Source organism: Pan troglodytes, chromosome 9, assembly GCF_028858775.2.
Source record: "Pan troglodytes isolate AG18354 chromosome 9, NHGRI_mPanTro3-v2.0_pri, whole genome shotgun sequence".
Taxonomy (NCBI): Eukaryota; Metazoa; Chordata; class Mammalia; order Primates; family Hominidae; genus Pan; species Pan troglodytes.
In genome coordinates, this window is record NC_072407.2 from 121164337 (window position 1) to 121183102 (window position 18766).

General features: G+C 41.4%; 1 protein-coding gene across 3 annotated transcripts in view; it reads left to right on the forward strand.

Annotated features, from left to right (window-relative positions):
- Positions 1-18766, forward strand: part of CBL (Cbl proto-oncogene) — a 105180-nt gene that overhangs the window by 14177 nt on the left and 72237 nt on the right. For 2 of the 3 annotated variants that reach the window (XM_001165648.6, XM_063783474.1), the window contains exon 2: positions 13066-13313. In XM_001165648.6, the coding sequence (XP_001165648.1) occupies positions 13066-13313 (248 nt within the window). Of the gene's footprint in view, positions 1-13065; positions 13348-18766 lie in introns of all 3 variants that reach the window. The other variant, XM_016922146.4, reaches the window with a different exon arrangement.

An 18766-nucleotide genomic window follows, 5' to 3' on the forward strand; every position in this document is an offset into this window, starting at 1 on the left:
AAAAAAAAAAAGAAAGAAAAAAAAAAAAAGAAAGAAATCTTACTAGGCTTGCTGTCATACTTCATGGCCCTGGTATATGATAAGTGCTTCATTAAGATGGAGAAGGTGTTAAATTTGTAGATGGAAGACATGCACAGAAACGTTTTCTGATTGGTGCAATTGGGTTTGGTATTATCCTTGGTTTGAGGCAACCACTGAGGGTCTTGGAATGCATCCCCCTAAGATAAAGGGGGACCACTGTAATCTCTAGTTCATGCTAAGTATTTGGTTTGAAGTTGCATCGATAACTCTGGACAAAGAACCATTTTTGCCTTTTTTTTTTTTTTTTTTTTGAGACAGAGTCTTACTCTGTCGTCCAGGATGGAGTGCAGTGGTGCGATTTCAGCTCACTGCAACCTCTGCCTCCTGGGTTCAAGTGATTCTCCTGCCTCAGCCTCCCAAGTAGCTGGGATTATAGGTGGGCACCACCACGCCTGACTATTTTTTTTTTTTTTTTTTGAGACGGAGTCTTGCTCTGTCACCCAGGCTGTAGTGCAGTGGCGCAATCTCGGCTCACTGCAACCTCCGCCTCCTGGGTTCAAGCCATTCTCCTGCCTCAGCCACCCGAGTAGCTGGGATTACAGGCGTGCGCCACCACGCCCGGCTAATTTTTGTATTTTTAGTAGAGACGGGGTTTCACCATGTTGGCCAGGCTGGTCTCGAACTCCTGACCTTGTGACCTTGTGATCCACCCACCTTGGCCTCCCAAAGCATAGGGATTACAGGCGTGAGCCACTGCACCCGGCCATGCCTGGCTAATTTTTGTATATTTAGTAGAGATGGGGTTTCACCATGTTGGGCAGGCTGGTCTTGAACTCCTGACCTCAGGTGATCCGCCCGCCTCAGCCTCCCAAAATGTTGGTATTACAGGCGTGAGCCACTGCACCCGGCCCATTTTTGCCTTTTAAAAGTAGAACTGGCTGGGTGCAGTGGCTCATTCCTGTAATCCCAGCATTTTGAGAGATTATGGTGGGAGAATCACTTGAGGTCAGGAATTTAAGACCAGCCTGGATAACATAGCAAGACCCTGTGTCTAAAAAAATATTAGCCAGGTGTGACACATGCCTGTAGTCCCAGCTACTGGGGAGGCTGAGGGAGGAGCATCACTTGAGCCTAGCAGGTTGAGGCTGAAGTGAGCTGTGATGACGCCACTGCACTCCAATGTGGGCGACAGAGCGAGACCCTGTTTCAAAAAAATAAAAGTAAAATCCATATGTAAAAACTGCATGGTTAAGCTGTCAGAACATACATTGTATTGAATGTATTTTTTCTGCAGTTGATGTGGTAAGTGAAAGTAATGAGATTGGTAATGAATTATAAGTGGCATGGTGTTTTTAATAAATGCTGTTGGGTGGTATTTGAGAAGTATTCTGTAGTAACTACAATTCAAGAACCTGAATGGAGTTTTGAGAAATCAAAAATTGAGAATAATAATTACAAGTAAGGCGTTTTTCAAATTATTGTCTAATGATGGGGCTATTGTCTAGTGATGACACTTTTTTTTTTTCCTATGATCAGTTGACTTTAAAATATGTTTGTTAAAAAAAAGTATAGGTGGCCGGACGCAGCAGCTTACGCCTGTAATCCCAGCACTTTGGGAGGCTGGGGTGGGCGATCATTTGAGGCCAGGAGTTCGAGACCAGCTTGTTCAACATGTGAAACCCCGTCTCTACTAAAAATACAAAAATTAGCCGGGCATGGTAGTGCGCGCCTGTAGTCTCTGCTACTTGGGAGACTGAGGCAGAGAATTGCTTGAACCTGGGAGGTGGAGGCTGCAGTGAGCTGACATCACACCACTGCATTCCAGCCTGGGTGACAGAGCGAGACTCCATCTCAGAAAAAAAAAAAAAGTATAGGTTTCCGGCTGGGCACCGTGGCACATCCTGTAATGCCAGCACTTTGCGAGGTTGAGGTGGGCGGATTGCTTGAGCCTAGGAGTTCAAGACCAGTCTAGGCAACATAGTGAGACCCCATCTCTATTTTTATTTAAAAATTAAACCAAAAACAAAAAAGGATAGGTTTCTGATTTGTCTTTGAAAAACAGTCATGAGTTTTCGTTTAAAAAAGCTTCACTATAAGCTGGGCACAGTGGCTCACGTCTATAATCCCAGCACTTTGGGAGGCCAAGGCGGATGGATCGCGAGGTCAGGAATTCGAGACCAGCCTGACCAATATGGTGAAACCCCCCCTCTACTAAAAATACAAAAAAATTAGCCAGGCGTGGTGGCGCATGCCTGTAATTTCGGTTACTCGGGAGGCTGAGGCAGGAGAATTGCTTGAACCCGGGAGGCGGAGGTTGCAGTGAGCCAAGTCGCGCCACTGCACTCCAGCCTGGGTGACAGAGAGAAACTCCGTCTCAAAAAAAAAAAAAAAAAAGCTTCACTATATATTTATACCTGTTAAACTTCTTCAAGTTTCTGAGATGGAGTTTTTAAAATTTGAAGCTTTAAGATACTTTAGAAATAAATTGATCTAACTCTTTCATTTACAGAGACAGAAATTGAGACCCGGAAGGGCAAATAACTTGCTTGAGGTTGTATAGCCAGTTAATGTCAGTCACCAGACTAGAGCCCAGATCTCTGGACTTGTGCTCTAGTATCCTCCTCTCTTCTTGACAGGAGGTTAATATTCATCCTTTTAAATTATAATGACATTTTACATGTATAGCTCCACATATCGAATACTTGTTTTTGTAGCATAAAACTATTCATTTTTAACATGGGAAAACATTGAAAATGAGAAATGCTTGTATCAATAAGTTGGAGTCTTTAGAGATTAAAAATATTTAAGTTATTTTAGTCTTACATGTGTATGGTTTTCTGCCTAATTAGAAACGCAGATTCCTTAGTGTTAGAAAAGATTCTGTATTCACAACAGCATTAGGCTTAGGCATTGTTGTTCTCTATAACTTTTTGCTCTTTAAAAGTTTAGCAATTTTCAAGCATAGTTTTATTCCTCTTTATTGTGATCATAACACTTTCCAAATTTTTTCTATTGACCATTGAGTCTTGGCAGAAGCAAAGGGAGGAGCTAGGCCAGTGAGAAAGCTATTATGAATGGAGTGCATGGCAGCTGTACAAGGATACTGTTGGTTTCCCGGAGCTAAGCACGTTTCTTTTTAACATTGTTCTGAGTGATGCTGTAAATGTACAGGCAGAAGTAAACAAAAGGCAGCCATTTTTGCCACTGCAGGATTTGGAATGCAAAATAAAGTTAGCCAAATGGAGGACAGACTAAGCAGGAAAATATTTGTATCTTTTAGAAATTTTTTGGTGAATTTTTGTTTTTTGGTTCATGTTTGTTTTTTGAAGGTTAACTGTGACTGCCAGTTTAAAATTCACTAAATAATATAGGCAGATTGTTTGGGTTTTTGATGTTTGTTAACTATTGACTTGAATTATTCACACAGGGCCTTTAGGAACCATTTTTAAAAAGAGGTTATACATAATAAGGACTTTTTTTCCTTTCCAAAGAATATTAATATCGAGAGTATCAAGAGCATGGCCAGGTGTGGTGGCTCTTGCCTGTATATAATCCCAGCATTTTGGGATGCCAGGAGGCAGGATCACTTGAGGCCAGGAGTTTGAGACCAGCCTGGGTAACATAGTGAGGCCCTATCGCTGCAAAAAATAGTTTAAAAAATTATCCAGGTGTGGTGGCGTGTACCTGTAGTCCCGGCTACTTGGGAGGTCTAGTTGGGAATGTCTCTTGAGTCCAGGAGTTCAAAGCATTTGAGTTATGATCATGCCACTGTGCTCCAGCCTGGGTGACAGAGCAAACCACCCCACACCCTTCTTTTTTTTTTTTTTTTTTTTTTAAAGAGACAGATCTTGCCATCTTGCCCAGCTGGTCTCAAACTCCTAGGTTCAAGCCATCCTCCTGTCTCAGCCTTTCAAAGTGCTGGGATTACAGACATGAGCCACCATGCCTGGCCTTTTTAAAATTTTTGGTTTTTATTTTATTTTACTTTATTTTATTTTGTTTTGTTTTATATTTTATTTTGAATTATGTTATTTTATGTTATGTTATTTTATTTTAAGACAGAGTCTCGCTCTGTCACCCACGCTGGAGTGCAGTGGCCTGATCTCCGCTCACTGCAAACTCCATCTCCCAGGTTCAAGCAATTCTCCTGTCTCAGCCTCCCAAGTAGCTGGGACTACAGGCGCCCGCCACCACGCCCGGCTAAACTTTTTTTTTTATTATTATTTATTTATTTTATTATTTATTTATTTTGAGACAGCGTCTCTCTCTCTGTTGCCAGGCTGGAGTGCAGTGGCGTGATCTCAGCTCATTGCAACCTCTGCCTCCCAGGTTCAAGTGATTCTCCTGTCTCAGCCTCCCGAGTAGCTGGGATTACAGGCACGTGCCACCACACTCAGCTAATTTTTGTATTTTTTGTAGAGATGGGGTTTCACCATGTTGGCCAGGCTGGTCTCGATCTCCTGACCTCGTGATCTGCCCACTGCAGCCTCCCGAAGTGCTGGGATTACAGGTGTGAGCCAATGCCCCTGGCAATTTTTTTTTGAGACTCTATCTCTTAAAAGATGAAGAAAAAAGAGTAGACCTACCTGTATATTCTTTGAGGTCTGTGTTAGTGTTCCATAGTTGAAGACTTAAGAGTTAGTGCAGTGCTGATTTCCCTGGTCATGATGATTCATTTTCAGAAGATCTTGAGAAAACCAGACATTTAGTATACAAATGAACTTTAAGAGGTTACATGCTAAAGAAGGACAAATAACACTTGTGGAGGGGACATGGTACTAGTTTAAAAATACTAATTCATGAAATGTTTTGGAAACATTTTGTGGTACATTGTGAGGGCTGATACATTGTCATGAACATTTATTGATTGCATATGATACAGGTTTTAGTTTAGTTTTTTGTTGTTGTTGAAGGGATGTGCGGTTGACCCTAGAACAGCTAGGAGGTTAGGGGCACAGACCACCCCACGTCCCATCCACCTCAGTCCCTGTCCCCCTCATTACCTCCAGCCACTGCCCCCCATTGAAAGTCACACATAACTTTTGACTCCCTGCCAAAAGTTAACCAGTAATAGCCTACTGTTGACCAGAAGCCTTGCTGATAACATAAAACAGCTTATTAACATGTTATTTTGTACATACATGTATTATATCATGTGTTCTTACAATAAAGTAAGCCAGATTAAAGAAAACATTATTTTTTGTATTTTTTGTTTGTTTGAGATGGAGTCTCGCTCTGTCGCCAGGCTGGAGTGCAGTGGCATGACCTTGGCTCACTGCAACCTCTGCCTCCCGGGTTCAAGCGATTCTCCTGCGTCAGCCTCCTGAGTAGCTGGGACTACAGAAGAAAACATTGAAAAAATCATAAGGAGGATAAAATATTTACGATTCATTAAGTGGAAGTGGATCTTCATCCTCTTTGTCTTCATGTTGAGTAGGAGGAGGAGGGGTTGGCTGCTGTCTCGGGTGGCAGAGATGGAATAAATAGAAGAGGTGGAGCAGGAGGCAAGGGGGCAGGCACACTTGGTATAACTTTTATTGAAAAAGAACTTCGTATAAGCAGACCCACGCTTTCAAACCCATGTTGTTGAAAGGTCAACTGTATACCTTTTTTTCAGAGATATTAGGCAAGTACTCCGTTTTATCCTAAACTCTTTGGGGTGTGTGTGTGTGTGTGTGTGTGTGTGTGTGTGTGTGTGTGTGCGCGCGCGCTTGTATGTATGCATGTATTTATTTATTTATTTGAGACAGAGTCTTGCTCTGTTGCCCAGGCTATGAGTGCAGTGGCGTGATCTCGGCTCACTGCAACCTCCACCTCCCAGGTTCATGCAATTCTCCTGTCTCAGCCTCCCGCGTAGCTGGGACTACGGGTGCATGCCACCACGCCTGGCTAATTTTTGTATTTTTAGTAGAAACGGGGTTTCATCATGTTGGTCAGGCTGGTCTCCAACTCCTGACGTCAGGTGATTCTCCCGCCTTGGCCTCCCAAAGTGCTGGGATTACAGGTGTGAGCTACTGTGCCTGGCCTTATGTTTTGTTTTTGTTTTGAGACAGGGTCTCATTCTGTCCTACAGGCTGGAGTGTGGTGATGCAGTCTTGGTTCATTGCAGCCTCAGCCTCCTAGGCTCAATTGATCTTTTCACCTCAGCATCCCAAGTAGTTGGGACTACAGGCATGTGCACCACATCCAGTTAATTTTTTGTATTTTTTGTAGAGATAGGGTTTTGCCATGTTGTCCAGGCTAGTCTTGAACTCCTAGGCTCAAGCGATCTGCCCACCTCAGCGTCAGCTTCAGCTCCCAAAGTTCTGGGATTACAGATGTAAGACACCGTATCCAGCCAATATAAATATTTTCTTTTCTTTTCTTTTTTTTTTGAGACAGAGTTTCGTTCTTGTTGCCCATGCTAGAGTGCAAAGGTGCTACCTCAGCTCGCTGCAACCTCCGCCTCCCGGGTTCAACCGATTCTTCTGCCTCAGCCTCCCGAGTAGCTAGGATTACCGGCCTGTGCCACCACGCTTGGCTAATTTTTTGTGTTTTTAGTAGAGACGGGGTTTCACCATGTCGGCCAGGCTGGTCTCAAACTCCTGACCTCAGGTAATCCACCTGCCTTGGCCTCCCAAAGTGCTGGGATTACAGGCATGAGCCACCGCATCTGGCCTAAATATTTTCATTGGGAGCTGTACTTGGTACTTGGTTTGAACCTTTGAAGGGCTGGATTCTGTAGCTTTTGCAGATTGTTGGTCACCCAATTCTTGTGTTACCTGCTGCTGCCTTTTCTCTATTTCTTGGTTACCAGAGACCATGCAGGACTGGGAAAGTAGTTGTGTTATGGGCCCAAATGATAGGACTAATGCTACCAGGTTCTGGGAATCATCAAAGGGTGATATGAGGTCCACTATTCTGTCTTTAGTAGGTAATTCTTGCCTCCCCTGCATATAAGCCACTCAGATGGTGTGGAAATGAGAAGGGGAGCTAACATTTATTGAATGCGATTTTTTTGGAAACTGTGCAATCCTTTTATGCAAATTTTATTATGAGGCATTATCTTTGATTTTGTGGTTAAAAGAACTAAGGCTCAGAGGTTAAGAAATTTACTCAACTTAAATGACTGAAACAGGACATTTTTTTTTTTTGAGATGGGGTCTGTGGCATGTCTCAGCTCACTGCAACCTCCTCCTTCTGGGTTCAAGCAATTCTCTTGCCTCAGCCTCCTGAGTAGCTGGGACTCCAGGTGTGTGCCACCATGCCTGGCTGATTTTCGCATTTTTCATAGAGACGGAGTTTCACCATGTTGGCCAGGCTGGTCTTGAACTCCTGACCTCAAGTGATCTGCCTACCTCAGCCTCCCAAAGTGCTGGGATTACAGGCATGAGCCACCACGCCCCGCCTGAAGCAAGACATTTTGATATGGCTATTTGATTCAATCTGGTCAAAATACTAAAACGTTATTTAGTCCTTTAAAAATTTAATTGAAAAGTTAAAAGCTTATAGCTTAGGCTTTAGCATAATGTCTCTTTGGTGACTACCTGTTCCACAAATCTCTCTCATTACCTTCTCCACCTTGTTCACTATGCTTTAATCTCACTGACCTTTCTATTCTTCAAACAAATCTCAACCACTTACCACTTTAAGACCATTGAAGTACAATGGTTTGGTGGTACGGTGGTTTGATTTGGGATTTTTCGACTTTATGATGGTGCAAAAGTGATAGCTATTCAGTGGAAACTGCGCTTTGAATATCCATATAACCATTCTGCCATTCTGTTTTCACTTTTAGTACAGTATTCAATAAATTACATGAGTTATTCAGCACTTTATAATAAAGTAGGCTTTGTGTTAAGGCTACTGTGTTATGAACATGTTTAAGGTAGGCTAGCTAAGCTATGATGTTTGGTAGGCTAAGTATATTAAATATACTATTGACTTATGATACCTTCAACTTAGGATAGGTTTATTGGAATGTAACTCCATTGTAAATTGAGGAACATCTGTAGTTGTTCGCTCTTTTTGGGCTACTCTTCTGCTGTAGCTGGCTTTTTTCTCTAATTTCAACTCTTAGCCTCAATGTCGCATCAGAAAAGCTTTATCTACTAGTCACCCAGCACTTTCTTATCATATTAGCCTATTTTAATTCTATAGCGAACCTTATAATTTTCTTTTCTTTTCTTTTTTTTTTATGACGGAGTTTTGCTCTTGTTGCCCAGGCTGGAGTGCAATGGTGCGATCTTGGCTCAACGCAACCTCTGCCTCCCGGGTTCAAGCAATTCTGCCTCAGCCTCCCAAGTAGCTGGGATTACAGGCATGGGCCACCACGCCTGGCTAATTTTGTATTTTTATTCCAGACAGGATTTCTCCATGTTGGTCAGGCTGGTCTCGAACTCCTGACCTCAGGTGATCCACCTGCCTTGGCCTCCCAAAGTGCTGGGATTACAGGCGTGAGCCACCGCGCCCCGCAAACCTTATAATTTTCTTGTTGAATTCATTTTTATTGTTTTATTGCTTGATTCTTCTCACATTCAGATACCTTGTCTTTTTACTTCTGTGTCCCTGTGCCTGACACATATTTGTTGAATGAATATGTTGAGAAAAATAAAAACTGGTACAACCTTTAACTTACAGCCTCCATATGTACAAATTGGTCTCTGTCTGAACCTATGCTCACTCTTTTTTTTTTTCCTATTCTAGGAGGCGTCTTCTTCTTTTAAAATGTATGTATTTTAATGTATTCTCTTTTTTTTTGAGATAGAGTCTCATTCCGTTGCCCAGGCTAGAATATGGTGGTGTGATCTTGGCTGACTGCAACCTCCGCCTCAAGCGGCCCTCCCACCTCAGCCTCCTGAGTGACTGGGACCACAGGTGCCCACCACCATGCCTACTTAATTTTTTTTTATATGTTTTTGTAGAGATGGGGTTTCGCAATGTTGTCCAGGCTGAATTTTAATTTTTTAGAAATAGACACAAAGCATTTTGGGAGGTTGAGGCGGGCGGATCACCAGAGTTCAGGAGTTTGAGACCAGCCTGGCCAGCATGGTGAAACCCTGTCTCTACTAAAAATACAAAAATTAGCCGGGCATGGTGGCGCATGCCAGTAATCCCAGCTACTTGGGAGGCTGAGCCAGAAGAATCACTTGAACCTGGGAAGCGGAGGTTGCAGTGAGCTGAGATCGCACCATTGCACTCCAGCCTGGGCGACAAGAGCAAAACTCCATCTCAAAAAAAAAAAAAAGGAAATAGGGACAAGGTCTTGCCATGTGGCCCAGGCTGGAGTGCAGTGGCTGTTCACAGGCATGATCATAGTACACTGCAGCCTCAGACTCTTGGACTCACTCAAGCAATCCTTCTGCTTCAACCTCTGGAGTAGCTGAGACTTACACCCATACCACCACCACTCCTAGCTAATTCCTTCTCTCTCTCTCTCTCTTTTTTTTTTTTGGAGACGTGGTTTCGCTCTTGTCCCCCAGGCTGGAGTGCAGTGGCGTGGTCTTGGCTCACTGCAACCTTTGCTTCCCGGGTTCAAGTGATTCTCCTCCCTCAGCCTCCCAAGTAGCCGGGATTACAGGTGCCTGCCACCACGCCTGGCTAATTTTTTTTGTATTTTTTAGTAGAGACAGGGTTTCACCATGTTGGCCAGTTGTCACTTATCTCCTTTTCTCTTCTGGATCTTTCTTAATATAAAGCATGTTTAGTTTTCAGTTTTTGCTAGATCTTAATCTCTAGTTACAGTGTCAGTCTTCCCCACTTCCTTCCACAGACTAACATAGGAAACTACAATTTTAATATTTTTGTTGTGAAATGTAGTCTGTTTATAAATACCTGACTTACTTTTGGAATGTAGCACTTGTAAACTGGGAACTGTCTGTATTTGTTTTATTAATATGAGTTATTAACTCTGTTGTACTTAGAATATAGTTATCTTCCGAGGTGGAGTCTTTTTTCCCTGGCCATGTTCTTCCCTTTTGACTTGAACACTTGATAAGAATGAAGAGCTTTCTAAAATGCCGCGAAAATATTCATGAACCAAATGTTTTTGTTGATTCAGCTTGTCTTTGTTTACTAGGCTTATATATGGGGCTAGCTGGATGTGGTGGCATGAGCCTTTAATCCCGGCTATTCAGGCAGCTTAGGCAGGAGGGTTGCTTGAATCCAGGAGTTCGAGGTTGTGGTGAGCTATGATTGAGCTCCAGCCTGAGTGACAGAGTGAGTCTTTTTCTCAAAAACAACAACAACAACAACAACAAAACAAAAACTTAAGAAAACAAGAGTTCAAAAAATGTTGTATTGAGAATGACGTATTTAGTTTTACAATTTTCATATTATCATTTGAAGAGTTGTGTTTTGTTTTTTTTTTCTTGAGACCAGAATCTTGCTGTGGCCCAGGCTGGAGTGCAGTGGCATGGTCTTGGCTCACTGCAACTTCCACGTCCTGGGTTCAAGTGATTCTCCTGCCTCAGCCTCCCGAGTAGCTGGAATTACAGGCATGTGCCACCATGTCCGGCTAATTTTTGAAGAATTCTTGATCATTAGTCATTAAACAGGAATTTATCCTAAGGAAATAATCTGATGTATAGAAGAATGAAATATCCAAGCATGTTCATCACTGTGATGTTGCAGTAGTAAAGACTTGAAAACAAAAGAAATGTTAAAGTTGGGGGGAGATGGTTAAGATATGTTATTGTCTATCCATAGACTAGAATTATTTAAATATCTCAAAAAAGTTTATAATGAGCTTTCGGCGACGCAAGAAAATAGGTTTTTTTTTTTTTTTTTGAGACGGAGTCTCGCTCTGTCACCCAGGCTGGAGTGCAGTGGCGCGATCTCGGCTCACTGCAAGCTCCGCCTCCTGGGTTCACACCATTCTCCTGCCTCAGCCTCTCCGAGTAGCTGGGACTACAGGCGCCCGCCACCACGCCCGGCTAATTTTTACTATTTTTAGTAGAGACGGGGTTTCACCGTGGTCTCGATCTCCTGACCTCGTGATCCGCCCGCCTCAGCCTCCCAAAGTGCTGGGATTACAAGAGTGAGCCACCGCGCCCGGCCTGAAAATAGGTATTTTTAAATGTGAAATAAAAACGAGAATGTTAGGCTTATGCTTCCATTAATGTTAGCTTAGGTTGTTTTGAACCAAATATACTGCTAATAGCAAGAAAAGTTAGAAGACATAGAGTTGTTATCAAGACAGTGAGAAATTATGCCAAATTTGGGAAGTTGAGGAGAGCTGTGAGAAATTTATTTTCATGTAATGTGTAAGGGATCTAGTTTTATTTTTTCTCATATGGATAACAAAGTTTTCAATAGTTTTTCTCTTGTATTCTTGATTTGTAATGTCACCGCTGATACTGAATTTCCTTATGTGCATGTGTGAGTCTGTTTCTGGACTTTCTGTTCCACTAGTTTGTCCACAGAAAAGTCCATGTAAATAGAAAGCACAAACAAGTTGTTAGGAATAAATCCAAATTTATTTGTATGACAAACACAAAATGGACTAAACTTACCAGTTAGAAAACAATGATTGTTACATTGGATTTTTAAATTCTATCTATATGATCTTTAAAAGAAACACTTAAAACATAACTCAGGAAAGTTGAAAGTGAAAGATGGTACAAAGAATTGCCGGGCAAATTCTGAGAGTCCAAATGTAGGACTCTCAGCTCTATGCTTTACTGGGTCCAAGGCCTCTCTATTCCTGTTCCTCAAGCGGTTGTTAAAACTCAAACCCCAGGTTGGGTGCGGTGGCTCATGCCTGTAATCCCAGCACTTTGGAAGGCTGAGGCTGGCAGATCACCTAAGGTCAGGCATTCGAGACCAGCCTGGCCAACATGGCGAAACCCCATCTCTACTAAAAATATGAAAATTAGCCGGGTGTGATGGTGGCCGCCTGTAATCCCAGCTACTTGGGAGGCTGAATGAGATAGGAGAATTGCTTGAACCTGGGAGGCGGCAGCTGCAGTGAGCTGAGATTGCACCATTGCACTCTAGCCTGGGCAAAAAGAGCAAAACTCCATCTCAAAAACAAAAAACAAACAAAGGGCCTGTAATCCCAGCAAAGTGCTGTAATCCCAGCACTTTGGGAGGCTGAGGCCAGTGGATCATGAGGTCAGGAGTTCGAGACCAGGCTGACCAACATGGAGAAACCCTGTCTCTACCAAAAATACAAAATTAGCTGGGCATGGTGGTGCATGCCTATAATCCCAGCTACTCAGGAGGCTGAGGCAGGAGAATCGCTTGAACCCGGGAGGCGGAGGTTGCGGTGAGCCAAGATCACACCATTACACTCTAGCCTGGGCAACAAGAGTGAAACTCTGTCTCAAAAAACAAACGAACAAACAAAGCTCAAGACCCTAGAGTACAGAGATTTACCTCCCAGGGCAGTCATGTCCTTTATTTCTGTCCCTGGGAATTTTCTTTAGTTTATTATAGGGGTCAGGCTGGACACAGTGGCTCATGGCTATAATCCCAGCGTTTTGGGAGGCTGAGGCAGGTGGCATCGTTTGAGCTCAGGAGTTTGGGACTAGCCTGGGCAACATGTCTCTACAAAAAAAACAACAACAATTAGCTGGGTGTGGTTATGCATGGCCATAGTCCCAGCTACCCAGGATGCTGAAGTGGGAGGATCACCTGAATCTGGGGGTTTGAGGCTGCACTGAGTCGTGGTTGCTCCACTCCACTCCAACCGTGAGACCCTAAAAAATAAATAAATAAATAAAAATATTGTGGGGATCAGCAGTATATTTAAAAGTAATTTGCCATATTTCATCTAGCATGTTTTAGGGATTTATGTGGATGTTTTCCCCTAGTTGTTTGTTCTGTGTGTTATCTGTACCATTAGTCTCTCAAACGGATTTAAAAACACATTCTTCTGGGGGACCACTAAAAATTTTAAAATGGTTGCCTGTGGGCAATGGGGTTATGGATCTGCTTCTTATATTCTCATGTATTTTTCATATTTTGCAAAAGAGCACATATTTCATAACTTTCTTAAACTTAAAAAAGGGAGCTGTCCTTAAAATTCTCCAAGTAATAGCCCTTCTTTTTCATTTGTTGCAGGTGGTGCGGTTGTGTCAGAACCCAAAGCTGGCGCTAAAGAATAGCCCACCTTATATCTTAGACCTGCTACCAGATACCTACCAGCATCTCCGTACTATCTTGTCAAGATATGAGGGGAAGATGGAGACACTTGGAGAAAATGAGTATTTTAGGGTGTTTATGGAGAATTTGATGAAGAAAACTAAGCAAACCATAAGCCTCTTCAAGGAGGGAAAAGAAAGAATGTATGAGGAGAATTCTCAGCCTAGGTAATGGAGAAATACTACACAAATAATTATGCAGGTCTGTGACTGCCTGAATGGGTAACACATAGAAGTAGTTGAGTTGGTTTTAATTTTATGTTAGTAGGAATGGAAAGTTGACATTTGATTTAAAGGTATAGTTTATATAAAAGGTTGCCATGGATGACATTGTACTATCCCTAACTCTGATTGATTTGCTTACCTCTGAAAAATCATTTACTGATAGTAATGAAAATGAGTTGGAGGCAGTAGGTCCTTTGGAGAACCTGAAGATCATGAAAGTTTGTGGGCAGGTGGGAGTTTGGAAGAAAGAAGATTGGGGTTAAGTGGAGTTTGGGAGTAAATAAGAGGCCGATCTTGCCAAAAGCTGTAGCATATTAGGTAAATTTATATGTGGGATAATAGGGGAAAAAGCCACTAGTTTAACTTTTTAAAACATGAAGCAAAGTGAAATGACATTTTCTTTATAGGTAAAAGTAACTTTTCAAATAAAATAGGTAGAGGTGAATGCAGTTAATTCAATAAATATTTGAAGGACCACTATGTATTCTTTTGTATTAATTTTATTATTATTATTTTTTTGAGACAGAGTCTGGCTCTGTCGCCCAGGCTGGAGTGCAGTGGTGCGATCTCAGCCTCCAGGTTCAAGTGATTTTCCTGTCTCAGCCTCCTGACTAGCTGGGATTATAGATGTGCACCACCATGCCTGACTAATTTTTGTGTTTTTAGTAGAGATGGGGTTTCACCATGTTGGCCAGGCTGGTCTCGAACTCCTGACTTCAGGTGATCTGCCCGCTTTGGCCTCACAAGGTGCTGGGATTACAGATGTGAGCCATCGCGCCTGGCCCTCTTTTGTATTAATTAAATACCAGAAACTATAGGCTATCCTGCATATTGTTAGCTTAGCTGTCGTAAATTACATACTGGGAGAGAAATAAGTTAACTGTATGTGTGGATGTAATTGTGTTTTATTTTGTTCAATTTGAACTAAATATTAACTCATCTAGAATGAGTAATAAAATAATTCCACTAGAATTTTTTAGTGAGTAAATTATTCTTGAGTAGTGACTTGAATTAGAAGGAACAGTATTTCTGAAGTCATCTGGTTACCATGCATGACTCTAGCAGTAACATACTAAATGGTGTCCTTGTTGTCTACCTTTCCTTTGGGCCTGTTGGCCTAGATTCTGGCAACCCTAGCTTTCAATTAAAATTTTATGCACATGATTATCCATATTACCGTTATTGCAACAAATTACTCAGGTGTAGTCTGAGTAATGGACTCAAAATGTCCATCTTTTCTTTCTTTCTTTGTTTTGTTTTGTTTTGTTTTGTTTGAGACGGAGTCTTGCTGTTGTCACCCAGGCTGGAGTGCAGTGGTGTGATCTTGGCTCACCGCAACCTCCGCCTCTTGGGTTCAAGTGATTCTCCTGTCTCAGCCTCCTTAGTAGCTGGGATTACAAGCATGCACCGCTGCGCCCGGCTAATTTTTGTATTTTTAGTAGAGATGGTGTTTTGCCATGTTGGCAAGCTGGTGTCGAACTCCTGACCTCAGGGGATCTGCCTGCCTCAGCCTCCCAAAGTGTTGGGATTACAGTTGAGAGCCACTTCAGCTGGCCTGTCCATCTTTTCTTAAAAAGATTCTGGTGAGTGAATTCAATCCGTAAGAGCCTTTGTAACTTCTGGTTTATTTGGAAGTGAACTTTATTCCTTTTAAATATTCAGATTTTGTAACTTTTGTTAAAACCTCGACTGTATGGACCTTTTAGCTAACTAGTCATTTTGTATTGTATTGCTGAGTTTCTAAAAAATAATTTTAATTCATGAGGTACCAAAACTTAAAAATTTTGTTTACCATGTACTGTGAACTAGGTTCTGGTTCTAGGAGGTGAAAAGGAAAGTTAAGCATTCAAATTTGAGGTAATATGACAAATGCATTAATAGAGATATGTACAAAATTCTCTTGGGAGCCGGGCACAGTGACATGCACCTGTAATTCTAGCTACTCAGAAGACTGAGGTGGGAGGATTATTTCAGCACAAGAAATTGAGACCAGCCTGGGCAACACAGCGAGACCTCTTCTTAAAATAAATGAAACATTTAAAAAGTGCTGTGCGAATACAGTTTTGTCCAGTGGCATTAGAGAAGGTGGCATAGAGGACTTGTAATTTGAATTAGAGTTTGAAGGATAAATAGGAATTTTCTAGGCAGAGAAGTCAAGAAAAGTCTTTTAACACAGTGGCATGAAAATGGAGGCTCTGGTATGTTTAAAATGAGAAGTTTGGTTTGGTTAGAATTGTGGGAGACAGATATGCTGGAAAGACGGGTTGAAGTCAGATTGTAAAGGGCTGTTTTTTGACCTCTAGACTTTCTCTTATAGATGATAGGCTGTCATAGAACAGGTTTATTTTAAAGAGCATTTCTTCTTTCTATTTTTTTTCTTTTTTTTGAGATGGAGTCTCACTCTGTTGCCCAGGTTGGAGTGCAAAGGAGTGATATTGGCTCACTGCAAACTCTGCCTCCCGCATTCAAACAATTCTCTTGCCTCAGCCTCCCGAGTAGCTGGGATTACAGGTGTGTGCATCATGCTGGGCTGATTTTTTTGTATTTTTAGTAGTGACAGGGTTTCACCATATTGGCTTGGCTGGTCTCAAACTCCTGGCCTCAAGTGATCCGCCCGCCTTGGCCTCTATTTTATATGTATTCTCACAATAAAGTGTGCTAGAGAAAAGAAAATGTTACTAAAATCATAAGGAAGATAAAACATTTATTATTCAGTAAGTGGAAATGGATCCTCATAAAGGTCTTCATCCTCATTGTCTTCAGGTTGAATAGGCTGAGGAGGAGGAGTAGGAAGAGGAGGGGTTGGCTGCTGTCTTGGTACTGAAAATTCCAGTACTGGTTTTTCTGTGGTAGAGGCAGAATAGGTGGAGGAGGTGGAAGGGGAGGCAGGAGAGGCAGGCACACTTGGTGTGACTTATATTGAAAAAAAAGTCTGTGTATAAGTGAATCCACACAGTTAAACCCATGTTGTTAAGGCTCAACTATATCTAATTTGCCGTTACCAAATGACTTCAGTACGTGTTGACAAGTTCTTTTGCCTCTTTTTAAACCTCACTGTCAGTGTGCCTGTCTGTATCAATTTTATTCCCCCTAACATGAGGCTTTTAATATTTTATGGATTTGATTTGTACAAATTATATGTAAAATGAGAGTAAACAGATTTCAAGTGAGAATCAAGGAGTTCATTTTTTCAATCAACTTTCTCAGGTTGAAAGGGTTTTTGTAAATAGGGAAAAATATATAGGCTTTTTGCGAATGATCTTTGTGGTCTTTTTGATTACTTAGAGGTTTTTTTTTTCCTATTCAGTTTTTAAATTGAGATATAATTCACATACCATAAAATTTGCCCTTTTAAAGTGTACAATTTAGTGGTTTTTAGTGTATTCGCAAAGTCAGGCAACCATCACCCCTCTGTAATTCCAGAACATTTTCACCCCCCAACAGGAAACCCCACTCCCATTAGCAGTCACTCTTTGTTCCTCTCTCTGGATCTCCCCTGGCGCTTGGTAATCACTAATACCTGCTTTCTGTCTGTGTGAATTTGCCTGCTCTGGACGTTTCGTGTTAAGTGGAATCACATAACGGTGGCCTTTTGTGGTTTTTTTTTTTGTGTCTTCTTTCGCTTAGAATGTTTTTACAATTCACCCATATTGTAGAATGTATTGGTACCTCATTCCTTTTTATGGCGAAATCATATTTCAATGTATGGATATACCATATTTTGTTTATGATATTTTTGTCATTTCTACTTTTTGGCTACTACTGAATAATGTTGCTATGATTATTTATGTGCCAGTTTTTGTATGGCTATAGCCATATAAACATATATACATATATGTTTTCACTTCTTTTGAGTATATATATATATATACCCATAGGAGTGGAATTGCTGAGTCATATGGTAATTCTGTGTTCAACTTTTGAGTAACCTCCAAAGTATTTCCACAGTAGCTGTACCATTTTTCTTTCCCCTAGCGATGTATGTGGGTTCTGATTTTTTGCTAACAATTGCTATTGACTTTTTTTATTACAGCTATTCTACTAGGGGTAAAGTGGTGTCTTGAGGTTTTGAAATGCATGTGAATACTTTTTCATGTGCCTCTTGGATGTTTGTATATAGTTGTCCCCCTTTATCCTCAGTTTAACCTTCCTTGGATTCAGTTACTGGCAGTCAACCATGGTTTGAAAATATTAAATGGAAAATTCTAGAAATAATTCATAAATTTTGAATTGCATGCCCTTCAGAGTAGTGTGATGTAATTTCGCAACGTTCTACTTTATCCCAGCTGGGATTCAAAGCATCCCTTTGTACAGCATCTCCATGCTGTATACACTAGCACCTGTTAGTCACCTAGTAGCTATCTTAGTTATCAGATTGAGAAAACATAATATACACAGGGTTCAGTACTATCTGTGGTTTCAGGCATCTGCACATCTTGGAATGCAAAGGGGGACTATTATATCTTCTTTGGAGAAACATCTATTCAAATCCTTTGCCCATTTTAAAGTTGCATTGTTTGTCTTTTCATTGTTGAGTTGTAAGATTTTCCTTCATATTCTGGATGCTAGACCAGATACATGATTTGCAAAACTTTACTCCCATTCTGTGGGTCATCTTTTCACTTTCTTAACAGTATTCCTTGAATCACAGAAGTTTTTAATTATGGTGAAGACCAATATTTATTTGGTTTTTGTACTTTTAAGAAATTATTGCCTAATTCAAGGTCATGAGGCCTGTTTTTTCCTATTTTATAGTTTTACCTCTTGTATTTAGGTCTTTGATCCATTTTTGAGTTAATTTTTGTATATGGTATGAGGTAGAGGTCCAACTTGATTCTCTTGCATGTGGATATCCCTTTGTCTCAGCACCATCTGTTGAAAAGTCTGTCCTTTTTAATTGCATGGACTTGTTGCCATTTTAGGAAGGAAGTAAGTTGACCATAAGTGTAAGGGTTTATTTCTGGACTCTCAATTTCATTTCATTAATCTACATATCTATCTTAATGCTAGTACCACACCATCTTGATTACTGTAGCTTTGTACTAAAGCTTTGGAATCAAGAAGTGTGAGTTCCTCAGCTTTGTTTTTCAAGATTGTTTTGGCTGCTATTCTGGGTCCATTGTATTTCTTTTTTTTGAGATGAAGTCTCACTCTGTCACCCAGGCTGGAGTGCAGTGGCGCCATCTTGGCTCACTGCAACCTCTTCTTGCCAGGTTCAAGCGAGTCTCCTGCCTCAGCCTCCTGAGTAGCTGGGATTACAGGTGCGCACCAACAATCCCAGCTAATTTTTGCATTTTTACTAGAGACGGGGTTTCACCATGTTGGTCAGGCTGGTCTTGAACTCCTGACCTCAAGTGATCTGCCCACTGCAGCCTCCCAAAATGCTGGCAGGTGTG